General features: G+C 43.3%; 3 protein-coding genes across 3 annotated transcripts; 1 reads left to right on the top strand and 2 right to left on the bottom strand.

The window, feature by feature from the left end:
- Nucleotides 1–2,318: 2,318 nt before the first annotated feature.
- LOC100838935 (60S acidic ribosomal protein P2A) lies at nt 2,319–3,072 on the bottom strand. Its single transcript, XM_003557282.4, has one exon. The coding sequence runs from the start codon at nt 3,012–3,014 to the stop codon at nt 2,682–2,684; it is 333 nt and encodes a 110-aa protein (XP_003557330.1). The 5' UTR covers nt 3,015–3,072; the 3' UTR covers nt 2,319–2,681.
- A 346-nt stretch (nt 3,073–3,418) lies between these two features.
- On the bottom strand, nt 3,419–7,349 carry LOC100838625 (ferredoxin, root R-B1). Its single transcript, XM_003557281.3, has 2 exons — nt 7,179–7,349; nt 3,419–4,172 (listed from the first exon to the last, which is right to left on the bottom strand). Exon 2 carries the CDS (start codon nt 4,162–4,164, stop codon nt 3,718–3,720), a length of 447 nt encoding a protein of 148 aa, XP_003557329.1. The 5' UTR covers nt 4,165–4,172; nt 7,179–7,349; the 3' UTR covers nt 3,419–3,717.
- Nucleotides 7,350–9,537: 2,188 nt separating this feature from the next.
- On the top strand, nt 9,538–14,329 carry LOC100828154 (protein CIA1). The gene is made up of 10 exons (XM_010229889.3): nt 9,538–10,175; nt 10,304–10,450; nt 10,558–10,776; nt 10,948–11,012; nt 11,652–11,717; nt 11,875–11,952; nt 12,621–12,683; nt 13,287–13,356; nt 13,794–13,877; nt 13,960–14,329. Exons 1-10 carry the CDS (start codon nt 9,990–9,992, stop codon nt 14,035–14,037), a joined length of 1,056 nt encoding a protein of 351 aa, XP_010228191.1. The 5' UTR covers nt 9,538–9,989; the 3' UTR covers nt 14,038–14,329.
- The last annotated feature ends 221 nt before the right edge of the window (nt 14,330–14,550 follow it).

Genomic DNA, 14,550 nt, shown 5'->3' with positions numbered 1-14,550 from the left:
GAGGCCGTTCCGCGTCTCCGTCCACTTGTCGCACGTCGCAATTCTTGTGAAGACATGGATGAACTTGAAGTCGGCCCTCAAATATCAAAACATCTAAACCCCTCAAATATCAAAACACTAGTCACTAAAAAAATACACTAACACCAAACAAACAAGGCCTCACATGTCTTAAACCCTAACCTCTCACGGCCGGTTGAGAGATCGAGTTGCCGACCCATTATTGGGGACACACCAGCATTGGCAAGCCAGTGGAGCAACGTCCGTAAGTAGTGACTTTTCCAGGACAAGCTCGGGAGACTGTTGTAGGTGTCACCAGCTCATATGCAAGTAAACGAGCACGAGATAAAGTAGTGACACGAAGCAAAGAATAATCATATGCTTAGGTCAGTTACCCTAGCTTAACCCCGAAAACTGAAGTACACTGAAAAAGAACGCAATGCTAGTCTAGCTATTAGTTAATCACAATGCTTTGCTAATTATACAATCTATGGATGGCATGCCTAAACTCAAAATCGAGTTAGTAGTGCGTGCCAGAAAGGAAAAGAAACTACTCCTACAAGAAAAGTGCATCTGGAATTTGTGCGCCATTACAAGCTTCAAACACAAACAAAGATGCCTGCAAAAACAGAAGAAAGAAAAGATGAAACAGATGCGTGCAATTCTTTACTACGGAGTAGTAGAAAACAGATGCGTAAAATTTCCCAAAAAATCAGAACGGTAAAAAAGCCCGACCTTAAGGTTCAGCCGGTCTACAATTTCAGTCTTCGAGAGCCCGTAAATGCGGCCGAACATTGCAACCCGGAACAGTCCTGCGCAACAATACTCAAAAGTCAAAACCGAGAGCTGGGGCAGCTCAAGCAATAGAGGAATCACAAAGTTTCGATTCGGAAATATCCACTTCACTGCATTTAATATTTTGCAGCTAAGTGAGATCTGCATTACCAAGACCGCGATAAAACCAGTTTTTAATGATAAAATCCGGCCAGCATCTGAAACAAGGGGAATCAAACACCGGAGGGCCGATCTAACTGAAACTCACTGGGTTATCAATACAAGGTAATGCAGGTTCCCGGCTCAATAGACTTGTTCAAGGAATCATATGCTAGTAGTTATAACAAAGAACAACTCTAAAATAACATTTTGTCGATCGACTTTGAGTCAAATACCTCGGGGGAGTATACAACGGCGTCGGCCTAGTATAAAGATATATAATTTTTACAAAGTGAGACACCGAATTGCGACCTTCGAGGATGACACCGAATTGCGACCTTCGAGGATCGAACTCTGGTGGGCTGCCAGCACACCTGGCTGGCTGACCACCCAAGCTATGCTTGGTTCTTGGTTCTCTCCTCTCCTCCTTTCTCGGTAGACAAGATATGGAAGGCCCAAGCGGAACCCAAATGCCGTTTCTTCGCATGGACCGCTGTCATGACAAGCTCCTCACCGCCGATAATCTCGCCGTCAGAGGATAGCCTCACAACCTGGTGTGTCGGCTTTGTAGGATCCACCCCGAGACTCTTCTTCACCTCTGCCGCGACTGCTGCTTCGCCAAAGATGTCAGGGGCCTGATCCACCGCTGGGATCATTCCACCCTGCCTCCCCCCCCCCCAACACACACACACCCCTTCCCAATCGTTCAATGAACATTGGGAATCTCACCTCTGTGGCCTTCCCAAGGCGGCGAAACATAAGTGGAGTGGACTGCTAATTTATACTTGGTGGGGCATTTAGAAAGAGCGGAATAGGAGAGTTTTTAGAGGCAAGGCCTTGTCGGCCACGGAAGTTGCCTATTTGATTTGGGAAGAGATCGCACACGCGCTTGCTCCACGAACCCGGGAGATTAGTCCCCTGGGTTGGAGTCTTTTCTTTTTTTTCCCTCTCCTTTGGGACTTTTCTGAGGTCCCTTATTGTACAAACTCTCTTCTTTTAATCGAACGACGGAAATCGATTGTCTTTTTCTCAAAATAAACTTTGAGTCAAATAGAAATGCAAACAGAAATCTGCCACTGTAGTTCTTAAAGCATGTATACTGCAGTTTCAAAAAAGCATGCATGTAACTACGGAGTGATTCTTTAGAGGGCGGCGTCAAAACAAAACGATGCTCGATCTTCTCTAGAGCTTCACATTTACTGCCATAAAATCTACAAGTACATTTATTATACTCTCTCCATCTGGAAATAAGTGACGTGGATTTGTATAAAAATCTATACAAATCGTAGCAAAAGTGAAAAACAATGCTCGATGCAGAACACAAAAATGAAGGAATTGCGAACCTGTCAAACAAAAACAGAGGGCGGAATTGTTCAGAAGTCCCGGTGTAAAGAAGAAAAGCAATAAGTGGAGACTAGCTAGACTCTGCACAAAGCAACTGCATTGGAATAATTGCCACGCATGTATATCATAGACTACTCTAATTCATGGAACTGAAACTCTAATCAGGAACCATGCCAAATTAAATGAGAAATTAAGTTTCTTCACAGATCTGTAATGCAGCAACAAAGAGTTCGTCAATCACTCTCAAAACTCCATCAGAAGACAGTCATATTTCCAATCTCAAGTGGAGATCTCTCTCAAGTGCCAACAACATCTAGAACCCCCCAACATCTAGAACTAAAAACGTTACGCAGATCATAGGTACATGGATATAACTATGATAACCATCACGATGATCGGTCGATCTCTCAGTCGAAGAGGCTGAACATGTCGAGGTCCTCCTCTTCCTCGTCCTCCTCCACCTTCGCTTCAACCTTGCCGTCCTTCTTCTCCTCAGCAGCAGCGGCGGCGGCAGGGACCGCGTCCATGGCGGCACCACCGCGTGGCGCAAAGGCGAACTTCTCCCTGCCGGCGGCGAGGAGCTCAGAGATATCCTTGCCCTCGACTTCCTTGAAGAGGATGTCGAGCTTGTACTCCTCCACCTCGGCGCCCACCGAGCCGAGAATGGCGCGGACGTCGTCCTTGGTCGGGCTCTGGTTCCCGCCGAGGGTGGCCAGCAGGTACGCGGCAACGAACCTCATCTTGGTTTTGTGCTGGATTGGATGGACCGGGGGACTGGATGATCTGCGCCTTTGGGCCGAGCGGTGGTAATATATATAGGCTGAAGTTTCTTGCGCGCTGCGAAACCAATGGTGGGGAGACTTGGCCCTTGCTCTTCTTTCCGTCGCTAACGAAAATGAAATCCTGATGGTGGGGCCAACGGTAAGCATTACTGATTTACTGGCTCACCACACTGAATGTCTTCAAAGTAAACCCAAATTAATTCAATAGTTACCGCATCAGTTGCTTCAACGATGATTCGTTACCTCATCAATAAAACTATTAAGCAAAATGATTTCGGCAAACAAAGTTAATTAAGTGATGATCCTTCTACAACAAAAAAAAAGGTAAGTGACATGGTCAGATGATGCATCAAGCCCAGACATTATCGAAGAACTGACAAAACACTTTATCCACTGCAACATCAAGAAGCTTAGAGTGCAGCATCGCACACCATATCCATGGTTCAGCATTCTGCCAAACAGTTTTTACGCTTTATTTAACCACAGTATTTTTCATGAACACTCGAACCGGCAGGATCTTAAAGACCAGGTTTTATACACCATGCTTACACAAGTCAATCAATATGCCCAAGGGGCACTACTCAACAAACAAACGCAGGAGGGTAGCTTAACAGCTTCGAGAACATCTGCATCTTGATGACAAACCCCCTCCAGGATAGCCCTAGTACAGTTCGCCTTCCTTGTGGGTATGGATGACGCAGTCGGACTTCGGGTAGGACACGCAGGTAAGGACATAGCCTTCGGACTGTTGGTCGTCATCAAGGAACGACCCGTCTGACTGGTCGATGGTGCCAGCCTCAATCTTGCCAGCACAGGTGGAGCATGCCCCAGCACGGCAGGAGTATGGCAGTTCCACTCCTGCTGTCTCAGCAGCATCAAGGATGTAGGTATCATCTGGAGCCTCAAATTCGTGCTCGTCCCCCTCTGGTGTGACAAGCTTTACCTTGTAGACAGCCATTGCAGCAAGGTTCCTGGAAGTCTTCAGGCTAGGAATCACAGCACGGTGGCCTGCGAAACCCACAGAGTTGACCTTCACAGCAGCCATGGAGGCTTTAATCCCAAAGTTGCTTGCAGGAGCGCATGAAGCCACAACTGTGCAAGTCGACATCTTGAAGCCTGCCATTAAGAATGTATAGATATAAAACAAATCAAATCAGCATATGGAACATGAGTTAATACGAGACTAGAATTTCAGTGCAAAATAGAAACCCAAAGGAGAACCAGAAAACTAGATGCTGCATATAATGACCAATTATATAATACAAAAAACAACATGCAAGGTACTGCTCTTAGTCAGGCCCTTGCAATCCATGCATGCATGTGTCATGTGACTTTGTTGCATACTTGATAACAACTACTCAAGCTGTGTTCGGTATTGCGTTGGTTCTCATAATCTCATTTGCCTCACCTACTTTTGTCCATTTTATTGTTTGGCTAAGCAACTTCTTTATGTGCGTTCATGTCTATTATTCCGCAGCAGATTAGCACAACACAGTTCAGCAACCGCAAACCAATCCGCAGGAATACATCATTTTGGTTTGTTTATCTAACCAAAATAGACAAAATACGGTTCCACTCCAACCCATAGAAACTGTAGTTCCTTTTCTGCACTCACGTCATCACTTGGGTTGCACGTTACAAAGGGGGTTGAACTACCAGTTAGACGGGTTGAGATGAACCTGTGTTTGAACAGGCCTAATCCCTACTATTCAGATGCTGCACACAGCATATACAACAAGCAAATTAATAGTGTGAGGTTTTCGATCTTTTAACTGAGTTTCGTTTCAGTGCATCTAACTTTCCAGCCAACTGAGATGAAAATTAACAGGACCACATTAATGAAATCATGATTATTTTTAATGATGGAACTGGGCCAAACAGGGAACCAGTATGATAGCATACAAATGACAGACAATTTGGATCCAAAAGAAACACAGAAGCTTGCAGAGCAATCCAATACAAGGCAGTACAAGTTGCTGGTTCTAAGAATCAGAAGAAAGCTCGAGTCAGTTCAAATATGCTATTAGCTAAAACTGTAAAATAGCTTTTTGTCAATCTTAAGGCTGCATTGAGTCAAATTCAAACACAAGAGCCAATAGCCAATCTAGAAATACTGGAAAGTCCACACAGAAAACAACATAATCAGTGCATATCTAAAGCATAAACACTGCTGATTTATGCCAATACCACGTTATTAACTAACAAAGGAAAAACTCTTCGTTCAAAATTGTTATATTTACTTTCTAGAGCGGTATGAGGGAGAGGAGCATGTGCTCCCTACCCCTTAAAATTGCTATAATCACAGTTTCATCAAAAAGTTAAGGGAGGACTGTAAACAAAGATGATAAACGATCATTACATGTTTGCATCAAGAGCTATTTGATAAATACCAATCTACTGCATTTTCAGGTAAATCGGCACAGAGAACCTCGTCAACACTAAACAATTATACATAAACGCCGTTGACATCACTAGCATCTTTGCTAACAAAGAAAATAGATGCAACCATTTTGTCCCTGGCCCTTGCTCAAAGGTCCAGCAACATGAATGTTTTTTTTTGTTTTACCCCATCCATGATCCACTTTTACCAATTAGAGTTCATCAACAAGTTAAGAGAGGAATGTAAAAAGTGATAATAAACGATGATATATATTGCATCAAGAACTATTCGATAAATACCAATCAAACACACTCCAAATACCAATCAAACACACTCCAGGTAAGTCTGCACGCAGAACCTCATCATTGGCAAACAACCAATGCATAAATGCCATTGATATATGCCAGCACCATTTTAAATATCAAAGAAAACTGACGCAGCCATTTACTACAAGAAAAGGGCATATTCATTTTCTGGAGCAATATGAGATGGCATTTTCACACTCCTGCCCCTCACCAAAGCTCCAGCAGTATGATCCGATTTTCTTGCCTCACTGATTCTCATGGTCAACTTTCAACAATCAAGCTATGATAAGTTAAGAGAGGGACATATAAACAAGACGGCGACCTGTTTGAATCAAGAGCTATCACTATCGGCCTACCACTGCTTCAGGCAAATATACACACACAAAAACCATCATAGGAGAACAATTATACATAATGTCGTTCATATGTGTCAACAGCATATTTAATAACAAAGCAACAATATGGAACTATTTCCTTCATTAAAAGGGGATATATGTATTCTGAAGCAGCAAGAGAGAGGGGCAACAATGTGAAGCTTTGGCAACACAATTGATTTTTCTTGTCTACCCAATCGCATGATCCACTTTCAAGTTTTAACAACCATGCTTTGATCAAAAAGTTAATAGATGAAATATAAACAAGCACAAGAAAGATGACATGTTTGCATCAAGAGCTATTTGGTCAGTACCAAAACATCCACTATGTCAGCAAATCAGTAAATGAAACCGCCCATCATCAGCAAAGGCTTACAGAATAAACGCCATTGACATATATGCTAATAGCATCTTTAGTAATTTGATATATGCCAATAGCATCTTTACAAACAAAAGGGCCCGGCAAAACCTGAATCGCACCAAAACCTGGCGAATATAAATAGGAGTCTCTTGCCGCAACCCACAGGCGAGCAATAACAGGCAAACCCACCTTATTTCTTCTATCAATTACCTACGATTTTGCATATCTAAACCATGGTATCATAATCTTGCATTCTTGCCCCCAGTGCTTCTAATACCCCTGTTGTCAACAGAAAAGAGAAGGCATTCGTTGCGTGACAACTGAGCAGCATCACAGTATACATGCCCCCCCTAATCTACCGTATAATACGCATTAAATAGTGTAACAAAATCGAACCAACACTAAACAATTTTTTCTTCCATAAACTGGTGAAAACGGAATCAAGATCACCACCTACCCTGACCAAACGCATCTTTCCCTAAAAGATCGAGAACCATTTTTTTTCTCTGAACCCGAAAATTAGTACAGACTGATTAGAAAGTTGAGGAATTCGGGATTCCCCACAGGCCACGAGGTGCAGGTGCGGCTGAAAAGGAAAGCAACACGCCCGAGCCTCCCTTAAACCCCGTCCCTAAAGCAAAGCAGGAAAAACATGGCTGGACGGGAGAGAAGGATGAAAGGGAGCAAGGTGATGAACCGTACCGGATTAGGGCGGAGGAATCGGCGGAGAGGTCGGAGACAGAGGAGGAACCGGGGGAGGCGGCGGCGGCGGAGACAACGAGGCTAGAGGAGGAAAGGTGGTGGTGGCGTCCTTCTTTCTCTGTGGGCCGAAACGGGGTGGAGGCGGCGGCACCTTTTTGGGCGATACCGTGGTTGGTTTGGCCATTGGATGTTTTGTCGAGTCTACCACGTGGTTGCACGGTCGCCCCGCGTGTTTGTACACAAAAGAAAACGCAGCACTGGTACCAGTGTCTTGCATGCGTTGCTGAATCTTTTATCTTTTTTTTTTTACTCCGGAGGAAGTTTTTTAAAAAAAAAATCCAAGCACACACTCACCCTATGAAGTGACATACACTCTTTCCCCCAATGAGCACCTCCGAAAGATTAAATCCATAAATCTTAATAGATTGACGAAATCATCACAGACGTCTCGTGCAATGTTAACGGGTACGTCACTTACCATTGAAAGAATATCGCCGGTTCAATTTTAGAATAATTCAGAAAAAAATGACACCCATGTCAAGTCAAAGATTTGAACTTGGATGGACCGGTACTACCGTAAGAACCAAGCCACCGGGTTAAACTCGGTTCACACTGTACACTGTTTGCAGTGCGGACTCACATGGTTCTCTCTGTCCATGGATCCTCGCAACGTCATGGTGTGAGACTCACGTGATTATTTTGGCCGTGGAAGTACATCGAAGAAATCAAGGATCATCGGACACGTGTTAACCTGATTTCGGACGATAATTATTTCTGCTTGGATGGGATTGTTTGGGATCACAAAGTACAATTATAGTGGTCGAACTAGATGGATGAACTAGATCGCTAGGGCATCTATGCACAATCGGTTTTCATTTAACTTCTTATCTTGGTAATTAGGATTCCAAGTTGTGTGCGAGTAGGGCTGGTGGCCCCTTTCCAAATTAATTACAAGGCTTGTCTTTTTAGAAACCTAGAATGCACCTCACCATGCCCCGGTGGAATTCACGTGTGGGGCCTCTAGGGCAATGTATACACCTAGCACCATAAAATTGCACCGTTTTAAACAGGTGCAACCTAAGCATTATATGTGAAGTGCCTCGAAGATTAAGACGATAGGAAGTTAATCCAATGGTCTAAAGTATGCTACTCCCTCCGCCCAACAAAAGATGTCTTAAGTTTGTCAAAATTTGGATAAAATTTGGATGTATCTAGACATGACTTAGTGTATAGATGCATTCAAATTTGATCAAAGTGGAGACATCCTTTGTTGGACGGAGGGAGTAGTAGTTTTAAAAGATAGGCAACTTATGAAACAATAATCTCTATTTTCAATTGCAGCACATGAATCTTCACAAGTGTGTGGCCTTCACAAATAGAACGTTGACATCGGGAACATATTAAGAGATTCATTAATGTCTTAGGCCTGCAATGGTGTGCATAACTGAAAACCGGACCCAAAAAACATAATGGAACCAAAGTTTATGTTTTCTCCGACATGAAGGGGTTTGAACTGCTTGCTTGACTTGAAAGCTCTCGTTGTGCACTCCACCGCAATTTCGTTTTTATATTCCATACGTGGTAGGCTAACGTGTTGTGGCTTCAAGCCGAGATGCCACATGGTCCAAACTTTCAGGTGGCCTTCTAACAACTCGTGAAACCTAATATTAATATGGGGCTAGCGCATGCGACATGCTACAACTAGATGTCAACAGCAACAACGACGTTTGGCCACAAGGATGGATCTTGGTGGTCTTGTGTTTAGAAATAACAATGTTGTCTGGGTTGGGTTCAGGGGGTTCCATTGACGAGGAGGACGTCAATGGCCTGTTTGTCTCTAGCGCTATCAACAAATACTCCTCCAACTCTTCATCTACGGGCCATCATCATCTTGTTTTTTCGAACGTGCTGCTCAATTGATCCTACAAGCTTTTTGCGACTAATGGTTGCTTAGTTAGCAGCTTGTCACATTGATGATAATTTTTTTCTCAGCTACAATCTACAACAAGTAATTATGCTCCCACTCATCATGGGAAAGATTCATCACATATTATACAACTAACTAGCTAGCATAATTGAAATGTTTCATGTGTATTTTTCAGGGTGAAACTCTGTTTCTGCTGTATTTTGTGACGCCTTAGCAGATTATATACTCGTCGGCTGAGTTTCCGTTATAAAAAATGCTGGCTCTTTAAGCTGAGTTTCGACTAGTACGGGTGGGCATAAAAACCGGATTCAGTTTTTTCCCTTGCTACAGATTTTCTTTTTCGGTTTTCGCTGTAGCTAACCGAATTGCCAGGCCCAGCGGCCCACAGGCCACAACCCAACTAAAAGAATAGGGATTCCTTTCAACACCGCAACACAGCCACACAGGGCCTCCTCGTCTCGGTTCTCCTAGAGTCCTAGTCCACAACTCCACGCCGCCAGCTGCCTTGGGCGCCAGGCGCTCCACCTCCGCTCGCCGGCGGCCGCCACCGAACAGCCTCGACCTCCACCGCCGCTCGCCGGCAACATAGAGATCCTGCTTCGACTCCCTCCTCTCGTCTCCTTTCTACGCCTCCACTCTGTCCTAGTGGTAGGGTAACCGGGTAGTAGGCACGTGCTGACGTGCCATCCAAGCGCGGTTGACTCCCCCCCCGGCCACGGGCCAAGTAAACCCTCGCCTCCCGGTATCCGGTATCCACCACCATTCCCTACTCGCTGGTCGCCGCCTCGCACTCGCAACCCCCCCCCGCCGTGGCCGCGCGCCTCACCTCCACCGGCGACTCGCCCCCTGAACCTTAGGCGCCAGCGATCGCCGGCGTGTAGGCCATGGACAACGGCGGCGCGGCGGAGCTGCGCGAGACCCACTGCCTGAAGGGCCACGCCGACCGCGCGTGGTCACTCGCCTGGAACCCCTCCCCCGGCGCCGGCGCCGGCCCCGTCCTCGCCTCCTGCGGCGGAGACAAGACCGTCCGGATCTGGAAGCGCGCTCCCGACGGCACCTGGCACTGCTCGGTAAGGCCAAGCTGCTGCCGGTTACATTTTTTTCTTCCGTTTTGGCTCAGGTTTGTTAGTTTGTTATGGAGGTCCACATTGTCTGGCGGTAATTCACTTCCTTATATGCGTGCCTTTGCTTCCGTTAGGATGTGCTCGAAGACACGCACAACCGCACAGTGAGGTCATGTGCTTGGTCCCCTGACGGGAAGCTCTTGGCGACCTCTAGCTTCGACGCCACAACCGCGATATGGGAGTACAGCGGCGGGGACTTTGAGTGTGTCGCCACATTGGAGGTGATTTTTTTTTTTGCCGAATTCGATTTTTTATGTTCAGTGTAATCAGTGTTTTTACTGGTAGTGTTGGTACCTGTGGATGTTAACTTCGTGTTGTGCGTTGGTAGGGGCATGAGAATGAAGTGAAGAGCGCGTCGTGGAGCCAGTCAGGATCGCTGCTTGCGACGTGCAGCCGAGACAAGGCTGTGTGGATATGGGAGATGCATCCAGGGAACGAGTACGAATGTGTAGCGGTGTTGCAGGGGCATACTCAGGATGTGAAGATGGTCCAGTGGCACCCGGTCCTTGATGTTCTGGTTTCTGTCAGCTATGACAATTCTATCAGGGTATCAACTTATATATCTAACTTGAAACAACTGAATGTACTATGCATACGAATTTGTTTGTCCTGCATCATTTTGCGGGATGTCTTGTGATTTTTTATGCTGGAGTTAGCAAAAAGGGTGTGGTCCTGCTATATTCGGTTTGCACTGGTTAATATGAAAGCTTGGATGTAGGTCTGGGCTGATGATGGCGATGACGAGTGGCATTGCGTACAGACATTGACAGAAGCCGGTAACTGGTAATGAGACTGTTCGGCCCAGTTCCTCCTTTTGTTATCCTATGCTCGATAAAGCTGTTACAAGCTTCTGTTGTAATATGTTTTGACTTATTTACACCGTAATATTGTATTAATATTATACCATGAAATTCCAGCTCATGTGACGATGATGATTGTGGATAAGTTGTGATGCATGAAAGTTTGTGCCATTTTATGCGTTCCATGGCTGTTTATGTTAGGATTTGGACTAAACCCATTTGCTCCATGACTATACCTATCTTAATATATTGGATCTTGTATATTATTATTCTCTATATCCATTAATTATTTCATTTTCATTCTCTTTGCACAGTTTTTGTTTTGCTGAAACATAATTTGGGATTCCATGTCAGCCATAGTAATGTGTTTGTGGAGTATCTTGCTATTTACTATTAGGATTGTCTTGATACTGTTGGGTAACATGGTTCTGCAATTCTTTGGAAATAATTGAGCATATTTATGTTCTTCCTGTTGTTCACTCCGATGGTCGATGGACATCATGTTCTCCCATTGGTAACAGAACACTGTTTGTTAACGTTCCTTTAACTTTATTTTATTTTATTTTAGTGCCTAATTGACTGTCACATCTCGTACGATTGATTTCCTTTTTCTTGGTTCCAGTGGTCATTCCTCAACAGTATGGTCAATATCTTTTAACCAGAATGGTGATAGGATGGTCACATGCAGGTTCGTTTTACCATGCTGGATTAAGATCTCTCTTTCTTTCCATGTGATGTCATAGGCTCTGGAATGTGGTATTTCCCCAGATTCTTTTGGACTGCTGAATTCCTGTGTTGCTGACAGGCCCTTGAAAAGTTACTGATGCCATACCATTGTTATTCAGTGACGACTGTACTTTGAAAATATGGGACACAAGTATTGATTTGTCACAGCCAAAAACTGGAGAAGGTCATGAATCTTGGTAAGTTTTCTCGTAGATACATAATTTCTTTGTTTGTGCAGCAGTGCTCAATTTTGCCCTTATATTTCTCTAATAAAGTTTGATAGCACTGAGATAACACAGCTGTGCCTAAGAGCTATGGCTGCAGAAGAAAAAAAACATGTGCGGTAATTCACAGTTTAGGCCCTACTCCCCGCAAAACTAGAATATGTAGTAATGAATCAAGCATATGAATGTGCTTGCACTTTCTATTGTTATTAGTCCGCATGTCTCGATATTTTTATATTCTCCACTAATCTAGTACCGGGACATGTGTGAACTGATATGAGGATGGGCCTCTTTTTTTCACAGAGCTGTCGTTGTTTGCTCTATAGTATCCAAGTGTTATACGAAGCACAACTTGTCTAAGTTGGATATACTCTTCTTTGTTGCTATTAAGAAGTAATGTTAAAACTTGCGTCGAGTAAACTTTTGCTCTGCTTTATGCTGTAGTGCAAATCTAGCACAACTCAGCCCCTCCCATGTTTATGGTGGCTAGTGTATTGGTTAATATTCTGACTATAGTTCTGACCATGCCTTACTTCTAGTTCTATTGATATTGTTGCTGCATCGTTGCTGTGAAGCTTATCAAATTCCATTGCCTTTCCACAATGTGCTTCCTTAACAGGATTTGTATTATTTAATTTCAGGCGACATCTTTCTACTCTAACTGGATATCATGATCGCACTATTTTTTCAGCCCATTGGTCAAGGTTAGTTGAACTCCAGCCACTAATATATCTTTGCTGCAACTGTGTTTCATTCATAGGGAGCTAATAGCAAGGTTTACTCTTTTTATCAGCTCAAACACTAGCATGATTTTTGAAGAATTCAATCGACGATATGAATTTTGTAATATTAATCTCTGGCTTCTTACTGAGATCATTATATGTTCTGCAAAAAGGAGACGAATATATTTATCCAAGTAAACTCAATTATACACATCAGTATCGTGTTCGAGGAAAAAAAAAATACACATCAGTATTCCTGCTGGACTGATGGCCAGAATCCTGTAGAAGCTGCTCAAAGTCCTTAACTATCTGCTCAACATTTTTTTAAAGATAGTATTTTTTAGACGGAATCTGACTTTGTGTATACTTGAAATGCCATTTCCGTACTTTTTATGTTGAACATCCATATGTAGGACAAACTTCTTGAATTGGTAATTCTGCTGTTGTTCAGAATCATCTAAAACTGTTGATCATTTTAATCTACCCAAATCTTCATATAAGTCAATTTGAATCGCCATGCTAAATTGAGATAGATAGTCTTTTATACTATTCTTTGATGTTTTCATGCTCCTCTTTCCACGGCAGCGAGGATGTTATAGCCAGTGGGGCTGGTGACGATGCAATATGCTTATTTGTTGAGGAGAAGAGTAGCATGGTATCTTATCCTTCCATTGTACATTCAAATTCTCATGCTCATGATTTCCAATCTTTATGTGCTGTGCTTATCTGACCTTTGTAAGTTATATTTGTGGTAGTAGTGGGGTGCAATTTTCTGACATGGATTGCATGCTACTGGTCAAAAATTTCCTAGGAATAAATGCTCAAGGGTTCATAAGTTCTTATAAAATGCACAGGACCATTGGCTGAACAACTGTCTGTTTCATTTCCCTAGTAACCTAGGTGACTGTTGGTTCAGTTTGCCTTGGATTTAGATCACTCGCAAATTATGTATGTGTATGTCTACCTCCTTAAAGGAATGGATCCCAGTCAGTACAGTGGCATTTTATTTTGAAAAACTGTAGACAGCATTGAAGATTACCGCATAGGATGTGTCAATGTGTAGTATTAACGGCTACCTTTTGGACGGTGCAGGTTGAGGGGCCTTCCTACAGATTAATATTGAAGAAAGAGAAGGCTCATGACATGGATGTAAATTGTGTCAGATGGTGCCCTCAGGTAATTTCTGAGAATTAGCGTCAAATGGTTATAATTTTTTTACTTTGGAGAATTGCCTCATTCTTGTCAAATAAATTTGTAGGACCCGAGGATGTTAGCATCTGCAAGCGATGATGGCACGGTGAAATTGTGGGAACTGGGAGGCAGTGTACTGGATTAAATTATACTGCCAAGTTTGCTGTAATATAATTATAGTTAAAGTTGTGTACCCTAGGTATCACCACTTGGTTAATGTTTTCCTAAAACAGTGCTCCCTAGTTTGGTTACTATTTGTATCTTCAGAGAGCTTGGATGGTGATGTTGTTTGAACAAATTTTCCATCCAAGCTGCAGGCATCCTGACGGACATGGAATTGTCTGTGTATAAATTATGAACGAATAGAACAGTGATTTTTTTTTTCTGTCGTTAAGGAGATCTGCAATATCAACAAAGTCGCTACTCCGTATCTTTAAGGAATTCTCCAGATTATCATCGCACCATTTGCGTAGTTTTTGTGCATGTCGTACATTCTGCTAGTACACGTAATGACCAAAATATTCTCTAATGGGATTAGTTCATCTCACTACTAATGGACAATGCCAGATTTTTGAAATTAAACTCGTATATTTGAACTGTGGAAATAAAAATGTAAGTTCAAAACACAAGCAAAATGTAAAAGATTATAGTTCAAAAG

This window comes from Brachypodium distachyon, chromosome 1 (assembly GCF_000005505.3).
Source record: "Brachypodium distachyon strain Bd21 chromosome 1, Brachypodium_distachyon_v3.0, whole genome shotgun sequence".
NCBI classification, from domain to species: Eukaryota; Viridiplantae; Streptophyta; class Magnoliopsida; order Poales; family Poaceae; genus Brachypodium; species Brachypodium distachyon.
Note: the sequence above shows the minus strand (reverse complement) of the source record. Positions and strands in the feature narration are given on the sequence as shown.

Excerpts from the sequence above, each read along its gene's own strand:
- LOC100838935 (XM_003557282.4), bottom strand. The coding sequence starts at position 3,014 with ATGAGGTTCGTTGCCGCGTACCTGCTGGCCACCCTCGGCGGGAACCAG.
- LOC100838625 (XM_003557281.3), bottom strand. The coding sequence starts at position 4,164 with ATGTCGACTTGCACAGTTGTGGCTTCATGCGCTCCTGCAAGCAACTTT.
- LOC100828154 (XM_010229889.3), top strand. The coding sequence starts at position 9,990 with ATGGACAACGGCGGCGCGGCGGAGCTGCGCGAGACCCACTGCCTGAAG. Across the intron at positions 11,953-12,620 it reads GGAGAAGGTCATGAATCTTG|GCGACATCTTTCTACTCTAA; the intron begins GTAAGTTTTCTC and ends ATTTAATTTCAG. Across the intron at positions 13,357-13,793 it reads TTGAGGAGAAGAGTAGCATG|GTTGAGGGGCCTTCCTACAG; the intron begins GTATCTTATCCT and ends TGGACGGTGCAG.